General features: G+C 44.3%; 1 protein-coding gene across 1 annotated transcript; it reads left to right on the forward strand.

Moving 5' to 3' along the window:
• Positions 1 to 386: 386 nt before the first annotated feature.
• On the forward strand, positions 387 to 8,830 carry SLC52A3 (solute carrier family 52 member 3). The gene is made up of 4 exons (XM_011380164.1): positions 387 to 953; positions 5,863 to 6,365; positions 8,062 to 8,185; positions 8,618 to 8,830. The coding sequence occupies exons 1-4, from the start codon at positions 387 to 389 to the stop codon at positions 8,828 to 8,830; spliced, it is 1,407 nt and encodes a 468-aa protein (XP_011378466.1).
• Positions 8,831 to 19,375: the final 10,545 nt, after the last annotated feature.

Genomic DNA, 19,375 nt, shown 5'->3' on the forward strand with positions numbered 1-19,375 from the left:
CCAAGTTGTCATCTGTCTTTTTCGATCTTGCTGTTAGTATTTTTTGCCTTTTTTGCAGAGGGTATTTTGTTGGTTTATTTGTTTGCTTTTTTGTGTTTTGTGCAGTTGAATGTATCAAACTTTTCTTTGGTGGTCTCTAGATTTATAAGTCATGGTTAGGAAGCCTTTCCTACTGGAATGTTAGTTATAGAGGAATGTTTTGTCCATGTTTTCTACTAATAAAAAGCCAACTCATTCATAAAGAGGGGAATGATAAGAGAAAATTCTGGGCCCCAAAGCCCAGTCTTTTGCTAGACAGTGAACTGGACAATACTCACCTGGTATTTTCCTCCATAGGTTCTGCTGATCTGAGGAGGCGGCAGCCTCTGGCCCTGGCAGGCATAACCATGTCTCTCCTGACACACCTGCTGGTCTGTACCTTCGGGATAGGCTCCTGGGTGGCCATCAACGGACTCTGGGTAGAGCTGCCCCTGCTGGTGACAGAGCTGCCTGAGAGCTGGTACCTGCCCTCCTACCTCACAGTGATCATCCAGCTGGCCAATGTTGGCCCCCTCTTTGTCACCCTGCTCCATCGCTTCCGGCCTGGCTGCCTTTCTGAGGTGCCTGTCATCTTCACTGTGCTGAGTGTGGGCACAGTTGCCTGCATCCTCTTTGCCTTCCTCTGGAACGTCACCTCCTGGGTGCTGGGTGGCCACCACAGCATCACCTTCATGGTCCTCACCTTCTTCCTGGCCCTGGTGGACTGCACCTCCTCCGTTACCTTCCTACCTTTCATGAGCCTGCTGTCTACCCACTACCTTACCACCTTCTTTGTGGGTGAAGGACTCAGTGGCTTCCTGCCTGCCCTGGTGGCTCTTGCCCAGGGCTCGGGTCTCACCACCTGCATCAACGTCACTGAGACATCTTACACCACGCCAAGCCCTAACACCACCGGGACGACTGACATCACACAGGTACCCAGTGTCACCCAGAACCGGTGCAGCACCCTGTGCTTGATCACAGCAAGATTCCATGAAGGACTTGCGTTTCTGAAATGTTAGATAGACCCATGTTCTTGACCTGGCTGTACTTTAGATTACCTGGGAGAGGTATCGAAACACACCAGCAGGCCCCACGCACACAGCCAGACGAGTTAAATAAGACTCTCTGAGGGTGGGGCTTCCCTAAAATCCTTGTTCTCAGATGTGTATTAGAAAAGAGTTTCAGATTTTGGAACATACCTGCCCCACCTGTGACACAGCAATCCTGTTCAGTGACACTGCTGTAAACAGGCTCACATCCCTTCAAGTATTGCTGCCAGCTGAGTCATGAAAAACTTCTGAGCTTTTTGGATTTCAGCATTGCAAAATAGCGGTTGTGAACTTGTATTTATTCAGAATTCCCCAGGCTATGCTAACGTACAGCCAGGGCTGAGAACCGTAGACTTTAGATATTTTTGCTTCAACATCTCCTGTTCTTAAAACGTCTGTCAACATAAGAAATGTTCAAACCTATAGAGATATTTTATAAGCATTTATTTGAGCCAAAACTGATGACAGTTGTCAGGAGCAAGATGTCAGATGCTTCGGAGAATAACAATTTTGCAGTTTCTTTTATGCATTTGAAATTAAGGAGGGAACATAAGAAAGATTACATGAGGGTAGGAGAAAGGATGGCAGCGATTAGATTATAAAATAGTTAAGAATACGTGCTCTCTTGAGGGTGGTTACAACTTCAAAGGGTATTACTGCTGACATCTCAAAGGTGTGTTACCCTAGATGCACAGAAATAATGGACAGGGGTTGCTTAAGTGAAGATGAACCTTTCACTAAGATGGTATAGGCCTGGGGCATGACTCCCCACCATGTGCTCCCCAGTTAGGACTTTATGATCAGATCACCCTGTGAAGTTACTTTCCGTAGAACCCCTTTTTCTTCCACAGTTCCCCTTTTTGGTCATAAATCAATCCAAAAGATGCACTAATGACCAGCCTTTTGGTCAGATAGTGTGGTCACACAGCACTAGGAAGGCTCATTCCCAGGAAGTCTCAGTATCGTCATTTGTTGACCATTGAGGATGGGGCAATATTATAACCATGGGATGTGAGCTGAGGCTGAATTTTCCCAAAAAAGGGAAGGGCAGGTAAATGGAAGGCAGTCAGGTTTTATGGAATTCACTATGGTGGGGGCGGGGGGGCGGGGAGGGGGAGAACATTCTGGTTTATAGCCTATGAACTATCATGATCCGAATTTTGTTTTCTGTCTCATTTTTCAGTATTTAGCATCTAGTATAGCATTTACATAATCCATAAAGAGGGTATTAAAAAATATAATATTTTCAGAAACCATAAACAGTTGAACCATATAGAAAAAAAGTATAACTATTATTATGATGCCTACCATTAGCAATCAGGTGAAGACAATCAAATGGTTTCTGAGTTAAACATTAATTTGTAGATATACGGGCCTCGTGCATGTCTTGGGATGGCCGTCTACTTCTGATGTCAGCACTTCTCCTAGAAGAGTCTCTGATGTCCCTAGACAGGGGTAGATGTACTTTCATGGTTAGGCACTAACAAGGTCCCTTCCCACAAGGCTGGAGAATGTCTTTTAATTGACGTCTTTTCCAAAAAACAAACTCTACAGGTGGTAGCCAATGTTCTTTAAAGTCTTTGTCTCCCTGGAGCTCCCTGTGAAAGGCAGCAGTTGCCTACTTGGCATTTTCTTGAAGTGACTTTATCAAACCTTGGCAATAGTTTTAGGTGCCGCCTTTCAATAATGTCAGCTCATAAGTTCCTTTATTTAATATAAGTCCAGCTTAAATGCACTGTGAGGCATAAAGGAATACAAGATCTGAAAAATGGGTTTGCCAGGGAGCCATAAAGAACCAAGCCGCCGTCTTGGGTTTTCCATAGCCCTATTTGTTTAATTTACAACCATTGTTTACCCACACAATATACCCTAGGAAATTGTTGTTGTTGTTGTTTTAATCATTTATTTTACAATACTTTCCATGTAATTTAACATAAAAAAGAAACGTTTGAGGTGTTACACCACAAAGTTATCCCTACATATATTAATATTTTAACCCTTAAAACCTCAATTTCTAATGGAGACTAAGAAGTGAACAATTAGCATTCATAAATTAGCTTGGCAAATTTATGAAGACATTTTATAACCTCTAGAAACATATGTCATAGACACCAAAGTCAGTTATTAACACGAATTTATTTTTGTAAACCCAGGTAAAATATAAACATTATATTTAATATCAATAACTCAAAAGACATGTTTGTTCTACTTAACCCAGTAAACTTAACCTAATGTTTATTTACTAAGAATTAATCTTAAATCACATGACTTGAGAAGCATCTGAGTTAGTTTCTATATTTCTGATAATTTTAGAAGACCCAATTCTTACAAGTGCTTGCCTTTAAATTAATTTTAATAATGCCATCCAGAGGTAGAAAATTATCTCCCATTTCAATATACATATATAGACACACACAGACACCAACAGAGACCTTTAAGCCATGAGAAAAATTCTACTGGTTTATAAAAGAATGGTTGAGTCCAAATTTTATTTGAGGCATTTATAATTTATCTTCCTTTGACAAGTCAAGTTCCAAATGATCTTCCCCTTTTTAAAATAAGGACAGCCATTTTTAATACCTCAAAGAATTGAATTGACATCTGAAAGATATAGGTCGATCCATTTACCTAAATGCTCTTTTCAAAGTTTCGAGAGACCAACCAGATATGTTTTCCATTCATTGTGCCTAGTTTTATAGCCAACTTTTTCTAATTGTGCATGAAAAAGTTAATTTTCAAATATCAAAGGATCCTCATTGTGGCCATCTTAGCATTAATGGGAGGCTGACTATCGTGGGGCTTGGAGGCACGATTTTCCATATTAATTATAGTTTTTTCCTTTGAGATCTATGCAGTCTGAACAAATTTCTAGGGAAAACCAGCCTTTACGTCCATCCGTCCGTGTCTCCAGATAAGCCAAATGCAGTATATATTCCCATAGGACTGCTTCATGCCCTAGAGAAAATTTTTCCTCAGGCAATCCCACAGAGATTCCTAGTTACCTAAGACTACCTGAACAAGGGCCAGCAAACGTTTACCAGACACCATCAGAATCATGACACTTTCCAAGGCACGGGTCCCTCTCTCTCAGGGTGAACCTATTCCAGGGCCCCCTGCCCCTCACAAAGAAAGAAAACGCTCCCTGGGGCTCCCCCAGCCTCCCTAGGGTCAGCTGCATTACCACACTGGGGTACTCCCAGCACCCATCTCTACCACTTCGAATTCTGGATCTGCTATAACTATTTTCACCCTATTGGCTATTCAGGTTTTGGAAAGCAAGTATTCTCTCCCTTTTGGAGCTAAAAAGAGTTCAGTCTCTCATTTAACCAGCAAAGATTTTGTTCAGACTCTCAGTAAGCAATCCAATTACAAAGCCAAAATTAAAAACAACAACCCAATTTTTTTTTCTCTGGGTTATCTCAACCCTTATCCAACTGGAGGATTTTCTAAGAACAGGTCAAATAAAGTCATGGCCTGCTACTTAATGCAAGGAGGCCCCAGATTCTGAGAGAAAAGTCATCCAAGTTTACCTGATGTGAAGTAGGGAGCCAGGGGGCTCAATGGGCTCCCGCTGGTACCTAGCACCGGGTCCAGGTCTGCAGGATGGTCCTGGGTGGGCTTCTTTGGAATCCTGCCAACTACACCAAGTAAATGTTGACATAAGAAATGTCCAACCCTGTAGAGAATTTTTATAAGAGTTTAATTGAGCCAAAACTGACAGCAATTGCCCGGAAGCAAGTTCTCAAATGATTCAGAGAATAACAGTTTGATAGTTTCTTTTATGCACTTGAAATTAAGAAGAGAACAGAAAGAAGATGGCAGGAAGGTGGGAGGAAGTGAGACAGGTATCGGATTATAAAATATTTAAGATTGTGTGCTCTCTTGAGGGTGGTTACGCCTTCGAGGGCTATCCTGGCGTTTCAAAGGTGTGTTAATCTAGAGGCACAGAAAAGATGGACAGGGCTTGTTTAAGGCAAAGATAAGCTTTTTACTAAAAACATTATATGCCTAGGGCATATATGACCTGCCCAGTTAGGACTTTACGATCAGATCACCCTGTAAGGTTGCTTTTCATAGAACCCCTTTTCAACCAAGGTCAAACTTTTTTTCACTGGGTATTGGACAATTTACATATATGTCTGGTATTATCCAAACCACAGCAGTACAGCAACAGTTGCAAAGCAGTGGCCCAGGCCATCATAGCCTGTAAGCATTCTTTTTTTTAAGTGTTTATTTGATGACATTTAAATTTCTTGAAATTTCACATATATAAATCTAGATGTATGGTATCTCTTGAAAAGAGATCTGGCCACACCAAGCCACATCTCCACAAGGTGACTTGGGTGGAGCTGCCCTCCCCTGGCTGATTCCCAGCCAGACACTCCTCTGAACATATTTGTGGTTGTCAGCCCTGGAGGGCGGTAGAGTGGGAAGAGGTGTAGCTTCTGAGTCAGAAAGAACCAAGTGGACTGGGTTCGCCATGTACTCTGTGTGACCCTCAGGTAAGATGAACTGTTTTGACACCTCCGTTTCCTCTAAAACGGGGATAATGGTCCCCAGGGCTGTTAAGAGGTACACATGAGCTGATGCATGCAAAGGGCTGGTGCCCAGTGAGCAGTCAGTCAATGTGAGCATTTATTATTATTCTTTAGTAGTCATGTGTATGTTATCTATCACACACTTATTAAGAATAACGCATTATGTTTATTGTATATCGTCATTATTAATGTTGTTGGTAACTGTGTCCCAACATCACCTAGGGATCCAATGACCTTTGTTTTATCCTCTTCAGGGATATAATAGCACTCCTGTGCCTGGCCTTTCTGGAACAGAGCTCTCCTCGGTCCGTCTGCAAAGCCGCTACCTCCCCGCCAACTTCTCGCCCTTGGTCTTCTTCCTCCTGCTCTCCTTCATGATGGCCTGCTGTCTCGTCTCCTTCTTTTTCCTCCAGCGTCGTCCCAGGCACTGGAAAATCTCCACAGAAGACCTCCTCACCTCCCAGATCACTCTCTACTCCCTCCGGTCACTGAAAGAGGACCTGGGCCCCCCAGGCCCGGTGGACAGCAGTAAGAGCCAGGGGCATCTGCAGGAGAAAAAAGCCCGCCATTACCCGGCCCAGCTGATCTTCATCTACATCCTGGTGGCCTTTGTGAACGCACTCACCAACGGCGTGCTGCCCTCTGTGCAGACCTACTCCTGCCTGTCCTACGGGCCTGTTGCCTACCACCTGTCTGCCACCCTCAGCTCCATGGCCAACCCTCTGGCCTGCTTCTTCTCCATGTTCCTGCCTACCAGGTCTATCTCAAACTGGGCCTGGGGAGCTCTGGTTGGCGATGCACTTCATTCCAGAAGCCAGAATTCCAAACCCCACAATCAGGCTATTTATGTAGTGGTTAAGAATATGATCCCTGGAGCTTGACTGCCTGGGTTCATATCCCAGCTCTGTCACTTACAAGCTGTTTGATATTGGACAAGTCACTCCACCTCTCTGTGCTTCAGGGATACTTACCTGGGAAATAGTGATAATAATAGTTCTATCTCCTAGGGTTTCTAGGAGCATGAGATGAGATAATTTTGTAAAGTTTCAGAGCAGTGCTTGGCGCACAGCAGGTCCAGTGTGTCAACCATCACTGCCATTGGCCCATGAGAAGCCACAACCAAGCAGGAACTGAGATTCCCTTTTTACAAATGGGAACCCTGACGCTTGTAGAAAGGGCTGGCCCTGGTTTAATCCCCAGGATTTTAGCCCCGTCCTCCTGCCTCCAGGCCACACTAGCTCCAGTTCTAGAAGAATGCTTAGGCAAGTTGATAAAATGCAGATTGAGTCAGCTTAGATTGGGACCTGGGATTTTAAATTTTAATAAGCAACCTAAGTGGTTCTGACACAATGGCTTAAGACCACCAAAGAGAAAGGCCCACCTTGGGGTCATGAAACTTTAGGTCCCACAGCCTCCCCCGTCCATCCCTCTGCCCTGCCTGCCCTCATTAGCCTCTCAGACCTGCCCACACCTACCTTCCCCAGCCCTAGAAGGAGGGATAATGAGTACAGGAGAGTTAGACAGAAATGTCAATTTGCTAGAAAGCTGAATTTTCTCCCTTGGGGCTTAAAAACTGTGGAAGGAGCCTGGAGATTTCTGTGGAAGCAGGACCAGAGACCACAGACCTGTAGAATCTGAGCTGCCCAGAATGTCAGAAATACAGAATTCGAGAGTCAGGGAATCTAAGAATCCTGGAGCAGAAAGAGTCCTTGGAGGCAGAGGCAGAGCCCCCACTCTCACCCAGGGCACAGACCAGCCTTGGTGTTCTGAAGAGTGTAGACAAGGAGACCCCAGGGGCAGTAACTTCAAATGAAGGGCAGTGTACACAATTGTCAGACCTGGGTTCGACATGCAAGGCCTCCATGTAGAATGCATCCAAGCTAGCCACCAGGGCCCCCAGAGCATACAAACCTCACGTTGTAGACAGGTAGCTGAAGCCAGAAGGGAGAGGTCACCTGAGGTCACACACCACACCCTGCAGAGCTACCTTCTCCCTAGCCCGGCTTCTTGGCTGAGGGTGGGCGTGTTGTAGGAGGAAATGGCAGCAGGTAAAATATTAGGTAGAGCCCACAGCCAGGGCTAGGCCCTGCACACTATGCTCCCATGGGTGTCCACAGCAAGACTCATTTCACAGGTGATGAAACTGAGGCTCAAGAACCAGTCTCACAGCTTAACTGGTGGAACTGGGATTCAGACCAGGTCCATATGGCACCAGAGTTGCTCTGTTTCTCCTGCTGGGATGCTCGGCCCTGCCATTAGTGCTCAGGGTGACTTAGACCAGCCTTGTCCCTCAGGAGCTTCACTGACCCACTTGAACCAGGTAGCCTGTAAGTTCCCACATGGGTCTAACCTCTAATCCTGAAGATGCTGACCATTCTGCATGGCCCTCAGGGTTGGAGAGGCAGAGGTCATGCTTCTTACCTCCTCCATTCCGCTCCCCCACTCTGCCCTAGGTCTCTGCCATTCCTGGCGGTCCTTACTGTGCTTGGAACTGGCTTTGGGGCCTACAATATGGCCATGGCCGTGATGAGCCCCTGCCCCCTCATGCAGGGCCACTGGAGTGGAGAAGTCTTAATCGTAAGTGTCTGCTCCCATACGTACCCCCTCACCTAGCCAAGGCCTGGGGAGACCCAGGGTATAGCACTTTCTATTAACCAAAGTCTCTGCGGTTGCTTGCTCAAGAAGCCCCAAGTGGGGGCAGGGAGGGGGAATGCCTCTCATTTGGGAGTGGAGGCTTAGGAAGGTGAGCTGGCTGGTCCAAGGTGATGGTCCAGCCTCTCCTTGGAAAGCCACATTCTTCCCACCATGTGGACGTCAGCAGTGACTTTCTCGCAGAGGCCCTTGACTTGATCATGAGGGATAGAAAAGCTACTGAGCTTTACTTTGTCCTTGGGGAGGGGTCAACTCATGGGGTTCCCTTAGCGCTGTAAGGTAACCCTACACCCTTCACCCCTGGGGGTCACCCTAAAGCCCCCTTCACTCTGCATCTCTCCCACCCCATCTCCGCAGGTGGCCTCGTGGGTACTTTTCTCTGGATGTCTGAGCTATGTCAAGGTGATGCTGGGCGTGATCCTGCGCGACCGTAGCCGCAGCGCCCTCTTGTGGTGCGGGGCGGCGGTGCAGCTGGGCTCACTGCTCGGAGCTCTGCTCATGTTCCCGCTGGTCAATGTGTGGCAGCTCTTCTCATCCGCTGACTTCTGCAACCTGCAGTGCTCCACCTAGGTCAACTGGAGGCACCTGGAGACTGGGACCCAGCCAGAGAGGCAAGGCAAGGGCTTAAGGTCACAGGGCAAGTGGTGGGGGTCTCAGAGGCAAAGCCTGAGGACTTGAACCAACAACACAAACTACCCTCTGTAAGGTAGGGAATGCCACGCACCTCCCACAGGACCTAGAAATGCAAAGCACAGCCCTATCCCCGCTCTGAGTCACAGTACCTGCAATTTCACTCTTTCGTAACTTACTTCCTTCCACTCCTGAAAGATGACTGACTAGGAGCTGGAGGCAGGCTCAAGGGTATTAGAAGGGAAACAGCTGGATGGGTGAACTGGCCCTTACAAGCTGTGCGACCTTGGGGAAGCCAGTTAATTTATCTGTGCCTCTGTTTCATCATCCATAAAATAGGATTATAATAGATAGCACCTACCTCATAGGCTTGGCATAAGGATAAAACGGAGACACGCCAGCATGTAAGGAGCCTTCCTGGGCCACTCCCTGATCTGTAATAACAAGAATAAGAAGAGTGACAATCAACACAGCCTAAAGTGGCCAGAGAGCTTGAGAGATGAGCCCTGCCTCATATCCTTTTTCCCACTATCCTCATAGAGGAGCTTCTAGAAGGCGGATGGCTAATAGCGGAATCTCAAGCATGTTGGCTTCCCGATTCCCAGTATGGCAGGACATTGTACCCCATATACCCCTTCCCATCATCCCTCCTAACCCATGAAGGCCTGCTCTTTGGAGAATAAGTGACGACCTAAGAGGCAAAGAGAGGTGATGGGAAGAGGGGCTACACCGAGCTTCTGAAAGTGAGTCCCCCACCCCTCAAGTCACCAAGGCTGAAAAGTGGACACCAAGAACCCTGGGGAACAGTTCTCTCAACTGGAGGAAGGAGGAGTATGGAGAAGAGTATATTAGCTACCTGATTGCTTCTAATTTTACTTTTCGTTGTTGTTTTTTAAATATATTCCCTGCTTTTACACTAAGATCAGCCTTCTAAGGAAAAATACAAAACTATATTAATATAATCAGTTTCCAGTTTCCAGTTGGCTCCAAGGTCAAGACTGAGCTCAAAAATGGACAGAATCATGTGTTTAGAGAACGTCTGGAGCTGGGATTTCTTTTCCTTAGGGGTCTGTTTTGTTTGCTTGCTGTCACCCCTGCTTTTTAATTTATTTTGAATAGATAATATAGTCACATATTTTAAAAATCAGAAAATATAAAATGGTGTTCAAAAGAATTCCAGCCCCCTCTCTCCCTCATCTGCCCAGTTCCTCTTAACATACGCACACACATGCAAGCACTTTTATTTATCCCTTGTTACTCTTCCAGAGATTATACAAGTGTAAACAAATACAAATATAGTCTTTTTACAGAAAAAGTAGTAAACTACTTTGTACTTTACTCTTTGACTCAACGATGGAAATGGAGAGTGTTCTTGTTCTCTGTCATGACTGCATAATGTTCCACCGTGTGAAGATGCCAAATTATTTTAACCAGCTGTCTGCAGAAAGACATTTGAAGGTGTTGGAGACAAAATTAAAAACAAAATCTCCCACCAACCCAGAAAACCTCTCCACAAAAGTAGAAAAGAAAGAAAACATTTTTATTATTGAATAAGCATTAAACCAGATTATGGTGCACATCCCAGACAATCTGCTAAAGAGATTGCTAAGGCAGAAAGAAACCCCACCCTTTCATATACAAACAGAACCAGTTATATCCATGTTCTCAAACGGTAGCTAGTCCTCAAATAGGAGGACCAGACAGCACCATTTGTCACATAGTTTGTCACTAGGGTAGCTGTATGGTTAGCCAATTGTCCTTATCCACAGGAAAAAGAAACTCGTGTGTTTACGAGAGGAGGTTGTGTTGGAACTTAGAGTCCAGCACTGAAGTTAGGCTTCCACCCTCTCGAAGAAACTGGGCAATAGTGGTGCTGGCTTACTTGATATTTACATTACAAAGAGATGGCTTCTAGGTCCTTGAGAAAAACATTTCTAGATGGTAAAACTGACCAGAGGCTTATTCAGCTTTTTAAAAGACCCCTGTACATCTGAAAGGAGCAGAGAAAGAACTTACAAGTTTTCTAAAATAAATTCTCTAAGAAAAGGGAGAGGGGATGTCTCCCTTTTTTAGCACCAAGGAGAATTCTTTTGTAATTCGAATTTGCCCTTACAAGGGCATTTGGGTTGTTTCCAAGCATTCCCTCCCAGAAAGGATGTTAGAGTGGATAATGAGCAAGAAGACAATCTCTTCTGTGCTGACGCGGGAAGATGCTCCAAGATTAATTACATACACGGAGAGCAGATGCAGAAGAGCATGTAGAGTATGGAGCTGGCCACATTCATACATTCTGTCAAGGACCAAGTGAGAGGGCGAGTGACTTGGTATTTGGAAAAGGCACCTCCATTTGACGACACTCTCTGTGGTTTTGCTTTCACTAGCCATCCTTGGAATTCTTGATGACACTGACAATCTGTAAGTTAACATGCATGAGTTCATGCTCCTCAGTCCCCTCTTCTGTACGATGGGGATGACAAAAGCACTTCCCCCTCACTTTGTAAGGCCTTTTTATTTTTAAGTTAACACCTTCCGATGCTTCAGACATATGCGAGCCTCCGTGTGTGTCCCAGGCCCTGTAAATGGTGTGGTGTGCTCGTGGGGGTCCAGATGGAAGGATGATCTCACCAGAGTCCCGCAAAAAATGGACTGCAAAGACAGGGTCCAGACCTTGTCTCTGAATCCAGGGTTTTTTATAATGAGCTATTGGCATAAATACTGAGGTATCACACTCCAGATTTATCCTGGAGGAAAGTGGCTCCAGGAACTTGAAAATGTGAAATCAGACCAGGACTGCTTTGAGGAGAGGCCCACAAAGCCATCTGAAAGAGAATTGGTAGGGATTACACCAACACGCTTCCTGGGGTTGCTCAGTACTAGGCTGCCAAAAAAGGGAACATATACCTTTTCATCCCCACTGATGTCCACCTTGGTGACCATCAACTTCATGACTCTGAAGAGCCTTCCCACAGCCACCCTTCTTGGCTGGCCAGATGCCAGGGCACGGGGCCATTTCTGTGATCATCTGCTGAGGGCCTTCCCATGCCTTGGGCTCTTCCTGAGATTTTACTGATTTATTTTTCATGGAGGCCCTAAAAATACTTCTGTTATTATGTGTCCTATTTTTCAAATAAAGAAACTGAAGTACAGAGAGGTTAAGTATCTTGGCTGAGGTCACACGACCAGTGAGTGGCAGAACCAGAACTTGGACCCAGGCTGCCTAGGCTCTGTATTCAATGATCTTTCTGTGTCAGAGATCTGAGTCACAAAGCGTGTGAACCAGTCAAGAAAATATTGGCTTCAGATGGAGACAGCCTTCCCTAACTCATTGTCTTCTGGTTTGAAATGGAATATTTCAAATAGAAATAGAAAACTCTAATCCACTCCCATAGCCTCCACTCCACCACCCTCCCCCCCGCCCCAACACACACACACACTCTCAAATTCCTCTGGAAGTAAAAATAAGGGAGGAGAAATTTGTGCTTTTGTAGGCAGATGTAATTGACACACACACAGTCTAATGACATCACTCCAAGAATTACTAGCAAAGAAGCTGAAACTTGTCATAGAAGGTTTATCACACACCTCATCTTACAATTCTGGTTTTGCAATGGGATAACATGTTCTGATTCTCCTAATGATGTTTATAAAGGCAAAATCTGGGGGGAGTGCCATGATAAATATTGGCGTTGCCAAGATTCTGCCTTTCATTTGGAAATTGCTGGTTGAGCAGCTGACTTTTGAGTGTTCCTTAAGAAAGAAAGGCTGCTCTATCACAACTTATAATTTGGCCTAAGCTGGTGTCCTTTCACAGGATTCGGTGGTTAGAATGTAAGATACAGAACTTTATCTCTTAGTGAGGAAAGATATTATTATTGATAGAATGAAGATAAGCCAAAAACAGCACTGCTATTTGCTATAATGTCTATTTTCCTGTTTCTATCGTAGTCATAGCACCCTTGACTTTTAGCTGGACACATGGTAGTCCACAGGAAAGGCCACATTTCCTTGGGGCTGGGAATGGCCATATGATTACATTCAAACAAACACTACGAAGAATAATGCCTACAACTTCTTGGTTGTATGCTTAAGTCAGGGAGAGGACCTCCACTTCCCATTTACCACTTCCTGCTGGGAAATGCAGATGTGATGGCTGGAGCTGGAGCAACTGTCTTAGACCATGAGGAGGAAGCCATGCATTGAGAATAATATAGGAGGAATATAGAAGGAGCCTGAAACCATGATTCTGGATCCACTCTTCCTCTTGGGACCCAGATTTAATGTGATGAAGAAATAAGCTTCTATATTGTTTAAGATTCTATAACGTGGGGGACATTTTGTTATAACAGTAGAATTCTCATATTTGTATATGTATATTTCTCTATATGTACACATATATGCATACATACACTCCCACACATGCAATCACACAGAAAAAGGACTGGAAAGATGTATATCAAAATGTCAGCCTAAAAACATACAAACAAACAAACAAATAAATATGTCCGCCTACTTAATTCTGCAGGGAGGGATTTCTGTGTCTTTTTTTTTCTTCTTGACACTTTGCTGTGCTCTGAATTTTTTCTTTGAGCATGTGTTATTTCAAAACTCAATAAAATAAAGTCTAAAGAAAGGAAGGCTTCTATAAATAGATCCTATTGTTTAAATCACCTTCATTTGCTTCATATGAGCCTCCAAAGATCACACACAAACACACACTGACGGACTTAGATCTTATGGAATATTTGGCTTTGTTTCCCATGGGATATGGAAATTTTTTCCGATTTTCTTTTTACTGAACAAAATGTCTTGGAGATGGTTCCATGTCCCTATGTAACCAGCACAAAGCCCTTTCTGGTTGGGCTTTACTGAATGGTCCCTATAGACGGACATCTATACTGTTTCCAATTTTAAGCTACTGCAGAAAACACATTGATAAAAGTCCTCAGACCTGCCTCTCTGTGCATGTGTACAAGGCTTTGAAGTCTAACAAACATGGGTGTTAATCTGACTCGCCTGATTATTTGCTGTATGACCTCAACTTACTGTGCATCTCTGAGTCTCTGTCTCCACATCATTATATAGGGAATAATGATGGGAGGTGAACACACGATGCAAATATATATGTGCCTTACTGTTAAAATGTACAGCTGAAACTTACTGGATTTCATTACCCAATGTCACCATAAAAAGATAAATTTAAAAAAAAAATAGAAAAAAATAGAGAATAATGAAGCTTGCCCCATGAAATTATTGTGAAGATAATAACAAATAAAATTTATCACATACTTCATGCCAGACACTTTTCTAAGTGCTTCTCATGAGTTAACTAAGGTAATACTCACAATAGGATGAGTGAGGTAATGCTTAGACAGATGCCCTGGAAGTCTTCTAGAAGCTTCCAGCTTTTAGACAACCAGCATGAAATTCTCTGGCTAAATCTTCATGTGGAACTCTTCCACAGACTTCTTAGAGGTGGTGGTAGGAGATACTTGTATGATTTCAATCTTTTAAAATTTATTGAGATTCATTTTGTGACCTAACATGTGGTCTATCCTAAAGAATGTTCCATATGCATTTGAGGAGAATATATATTGTGCTGTCATTGGGTGGAGTGTTTTATAGGTAGGTGTCTTTTAGGTCTAGTTGTTTATAGTGTTGTTCAAGTCTTCTATTTCTGTGTTGATCTTCTACCTAGTTGTTCTACCCATTATTGAAAATGGGCTACTGAAGTGTCCAGCTGTTATTATTGAATTGTCTATTTCTCCTTTCAATTTTGTCCATTTTTGCCTCATATATGTTTATAATTTTTATATCATCCTGATGAATTGCCCTTTTAACATTATAAAATGTTCTTCTCTGTCTCGTCTAACATATTTTGTTTTAAAGCCTACAGTTCTGATATTAATATGGCCAAACCAGCTCTCTTATGAATGCTGTTTGCATGCTCTATTTTCTTCCATCCTTTAACTCTCAACCTATTTGTATCTTTGAATCCAGAGTGTGTCTCCTGTGGACAGTATATAGTTGGGGCTTGGTTTTTTAATCCAGTCAGAAAATCTCTGCCTTTTGATTGGATCCATTCACATTCCATGCTATTATTAATAGAGTTGGATTTACATCTGGTATTTTACTTTATGCTTTCAACATGTCTCATGTCTTTTTTATTCCTCTATGCTTCCTTCACAGTTTTCTTTTACATTAAATTAGTATTTTCTAGTGTAACATTTTAATTTCTTTAATAGTTTTTTTTCCACTTTTTTTTAATGGCTGCTCTAGGCTTACCATAGACCTCTCCACTTATCAGAATTTACTTCAGATTTATACTTATATAAGTACAGTGAGATATAGAAATGTCACTCCTATATAACAGTATTCCTTCTTCTCCCTATCTGTACTATTCTTGTTATATATATTACACCTTATATGTTCTAAATCCCACAACGCTCCTCTAAGAGTGCTCACAGGAAGAGAGGTGAGGGGAAGGCAGCAGGAATCATTGGTTAGATTACCTGCTTCCCCCCAAATCTGTTCCAGGCTCCAGAGCTAACTCTCTGAGGAACTGGAAGAGGCCCCTCATTCCCCAACTGCCATGCACACAGCCCATAAAGATCTGGCCTGCTGGTGCCCAAGGCACTGTGCACTAAGGCTTTGGCCTGAGATTCTACATTGTCCTTTTTGAGGTTCTTCTTTGACATGGCAAGTCCCATTCCCATCACCCCCTTTCCAAAGATGAGGAAACAAAAATTCCCCCACCTCCTAATCTAATATATAGTATTAATAGGTAACATTTATTGAGAAAGCATTGATTTCCTAATTCATTGAAATAGGCAATTGTCTTGTGGATGAGACTAATGAGGCTCAGAGAGGTTAAGTAACTGAACCATGTCACACAGCTGGTAAATGATAGAGCTGATGCTTAAACCCAGGAAGTCTGACTCCAGAGGCAATAGGCTGAATGGCTCCATTATGCTGCTGCCTGTAGGTGGTTGTTATAGGATCCATTTCCTTCTGGCAGTAATAAATGTTTAACATCTCTAAAGGAAAAAAGCTCCCGTTTCCATTGCCAATTTCCATGGTGTAAATACTCTCACCATTGCTGACCTCAGTGTGATTTCAACATGATTTACAAACATGATGGGACTGAATGCAAAGTTGGGGAAAGATGTGCACTTCAGCTCTCCCGAGCTGATGCAGACCAATAAATTGGGCAAACTGAAGGCCTAGGAAGGGTGAACAGGAGGTAGGCAAGGAAGAATGGGGGAGTTGGGGGGGTCTTTAACATGAACTTTCCCACCGACAAGCTCACTGGGTCAATCTGAAGTGTTAACTATTATTCCTGTCTTTCAGATGAAGGAGCTGGGCTCAGGGGGCATTATGCATTGTTTCAACATTCAGGTACTGAGCACACACCCAAAGTGGGCCCTGGGTGGAAAGCACCAGTACTTGGGATGCAAAGATGACCCAGACCAGGGTCTTGCCTGCCTAACGGAGCTTGTGGGCAGGCAATGGATACACAGACATGTACACATGGCTCCCATGGGGCCTTCATTCAAGTGGGTAGCATGATGGTTAAGAATGTAGGTTATGGTCCCAGACTCCTCAGTTTCAAGTCTGGGTTCTACCATTCACAGGCTGTGTGACCTTGGGCTAGTTAGTTAACCTCTCAGTGCCTCAGTATTCTCATCTGTAATAAAAGTGTCTACCTCATAGCATTATTAGGAGGATGACATAAATTAATGCAGGTGAAGGGCTCAGAACAGTGCCTGGTGTATAATAAATGCTCAAGAAATAATACTTGTTTTGATTATGTAACTTCATAAATGCAACCCTGTGTAGCCAGAAATGGAGAGAGAAGAGAGAACGATGTACCCAGAGTGGGTGATTCTGCCTGGGCAGGAGCCCAGCGGTAATCAAGGTGAGGGAGGTGGGGGAGGGGAGTGGACCCACTGTTCACAATTCCACACCTAAGGGACAGTTGAATCTAAAATTATAGTTCGCATATCTATGCAGTCTCTACCACATACTTCCCCTCTTAATACTCAGTGTGTTTATTACCGCAAAGGACTATTTTCAGAAAACTGCTTATACTGTACTTTATAGGCAATTGAAAGGATTTGGGGGACTTTTTAAAAATGTGTTTATTTTTATAATTCTCTCCTCACATTAGAACCCAATGCTCACATTAAGTGTTCTCCCTACAGTTACAATATTTCAAAATTATAAGTGCTAGAATAAATGGGTGAGGATTTTCCAAAGGTTGTTCAGAGGGTGGTTGCAGGAGCCAGAGGGAAACCTCACCCTGGGGACTTCCAGTCCAGTGCTCCTTCTTCTGCAATCTGAGCCCTGGGGGACAACCTTGACATTCTCCCAAAGACCCCTGACCTCAGCTCCTGTCCCCTCTCTGAGTAGAGGGGAGCGCAGGTTCAACCCAGAACTTGAACTCACCCTGGGAAGGTGTTTGGAGTGGGAGAAAAAGAAATGTAGATTCAAATCCCAGCTCTCCGCTAGCTCTGTGTGACCTCTCTGAGACTCAGTCTCTATAAAATAGAGGTTGACACCTACCTTAGCCTGTGTATATATAAGTATTCTGCACACAGCAGGCGCTCAAGTGCATATTTCTTTCCATCTGTCCTATTTACACAGGCAGTGGGCTCTGGATGTCATGTAGCTTTGGGCCAGCAGGTGGCACTGCAGCCCAAGAAGCAGGAAAAAGGGGTCTGGAGGGTCGATGAGCTGGGGCCTTGCAGGCCAGGAAGGGCAGCGTTCAGGCCTCAGGAGTGCCTCCCATGTCACACATGCAGACACACCCAGAGGCTCAAATACATGCATAACCAAGAACCAACCCTGAACCAGAATAAGGCATTCCCATATACAATTTCTTTGAATCCTCACACGGCCTTATAAATAGTGCCAATAGATCCCATTTTACAGGAGAGGAAACTGAGCCCAGAGAGACAAAGTGACCTGCACAAGGTCACACAGCAAGTCCATGGCAGAGCTGGGATTTGATCTATGCCCATAATAATATTAACAACCAACTCTTACATAATTCCTGCATATGGTAGTACTGTCCCAAGGACTTCTGCACATATTAACTCATTAAATCCTCATAACAGCTCTATGGTGAGATAGGTGTTAATATTTTTTAGTCTTATGTTCCAAAGGAAGACATAGAGGCACTGAGAGGTTAGGCAACTGGCCCAAGGCCACACAGCTACAGTGCAAGAGCTGGGGTTTTAACTCCAGGGTCTCTGCTCTAAACCACGGCACTCTGTGGCCTGCTGGGGGCCTGCTGGGAATGAACATACAGGTATGCACAGGTACACCCCACTCACACTCACATGCTCAGCCAGAGCAGCTCCAAACTCTACAGAACGCAAGATCCCCTGGGTTCTATGAAGTGAACAGGGCCACAAGCACAACCATCACCTGGTCCTGACACCACGTTCTCTGCCTGGCCACCTCAGGACCCACTCCTCTGGGTGACGGACAGAAGACCTTTCCTCAGAAGGACTGTGCTAAACACTCACATTTCTCCAAGGGAGTTTCCTTCTTGAAGCCTCTTACAGCCCCCAAGAGACCATGGAGTGACTTCTCCCATCACAGATCCACCTTTGCAGGGAGGGCAGTATCTCTGGCTGCTGGGGCAGAACCATCTGGGAAAGGCAGGAGCAAAGCAAGGAGGCGGATGAGGAGGCTGTGGCAATGACTAAAGTGAGCAAAGACAGGTGGACCCAGGTGGTGACTTTGGAGATGGGAGGAATTATTCAGATTCTGGATATGTTTTTCAGGATAAATTAATAGAATTCGATGAATTTGATGTGTGGGTGTAAAAGAAATTGTTATTATATGTAATAAAATATACAGTTGACCCTTGAACAACATGGGTTTGAACTGCGTGGGTCCACTTATCCATGGGTTTCACATCTGCAGATTCAACCAACTCTGGAAAATAGTATTTTCCATCCATGGCTGGGAATCTGCAGATGAGGAGACGAAGTGTATGCATTGTTCTACACCATTTTATATAAGGCACTTGAGCATCCTCAGATTTGGGTATCTATTGGCGGGGACAAGGGGGAATCCTGGAACCAATTCCCTGTGGATACCAAGGGACAACTCTACCACATAATTCTGTAATAAGGTTTTAGTTATTAGGTGTTGCATAACAAATTAACTCAAAACAGTGGCTTATGAGGACAATAAGCACTTATATCTCAAATCATTTCTGTGGGTCAGAAATTCAGGAGTGGCTTAGCTGGGTGTCTCTGGCTTGGATTCTTTTGTGAGGGCCAGCCTCAGTGGGGCTGGAGGAGTCCCTTCTGGGGTGGCCCACTCACGTACTGCTGGTCATTAAGGAGGCTCGGTTCCTCTCCATGGGCTGCTCAAATGTCCACACGGGGGTAGCTGCTTGCCCCCGAGCAAGCGACCAAGAAAGTGGGCAAGATGGAAGCTGCAGCGCCTTTAATGACCTAGCCTCTACAT

Source organism: Pteropus vampyrus, unplaced genomic scaffold (genome assembly GCF_000151845.1).
Source record: "Pteropus vampyrus isolate Shadow unplaced genomic scaffold, Pvam_2.0 Scaffold388, whole genome shotgun sequence".
In the NCBI taxonomy this organism is placed as follows: Eukaryota; Metazoa; Chordata; class Mammalia; order Chiroptera; family Pteropodidae; genus Pteropus; species Pteropus vampyrus.

Bases quoted from the DNA above. Each gene is read 5' to 3' on its own strand.
- SLC52A3 (XM_011380164.1), top strand. From the start codon at position 387: ATGTCTCTCCTGACACACCTGCTGGTCTGTACCTTCGGGATAGGCTCC. The intron at 954-5,862 runs GTACCCAGTGTC...TATCCTCTTCAG, and splicing joins GGACGACTGACATCACACAG to GGATATAATAGCACTCCTGT. The intron at 8,186-8,617 runs GTAAGTGTCTGC...CCATCTCCGCAG, and splicing joins GGAGTGGAGAAGTCTTAATC to GTGGCCTCGTGGGTACTTTT.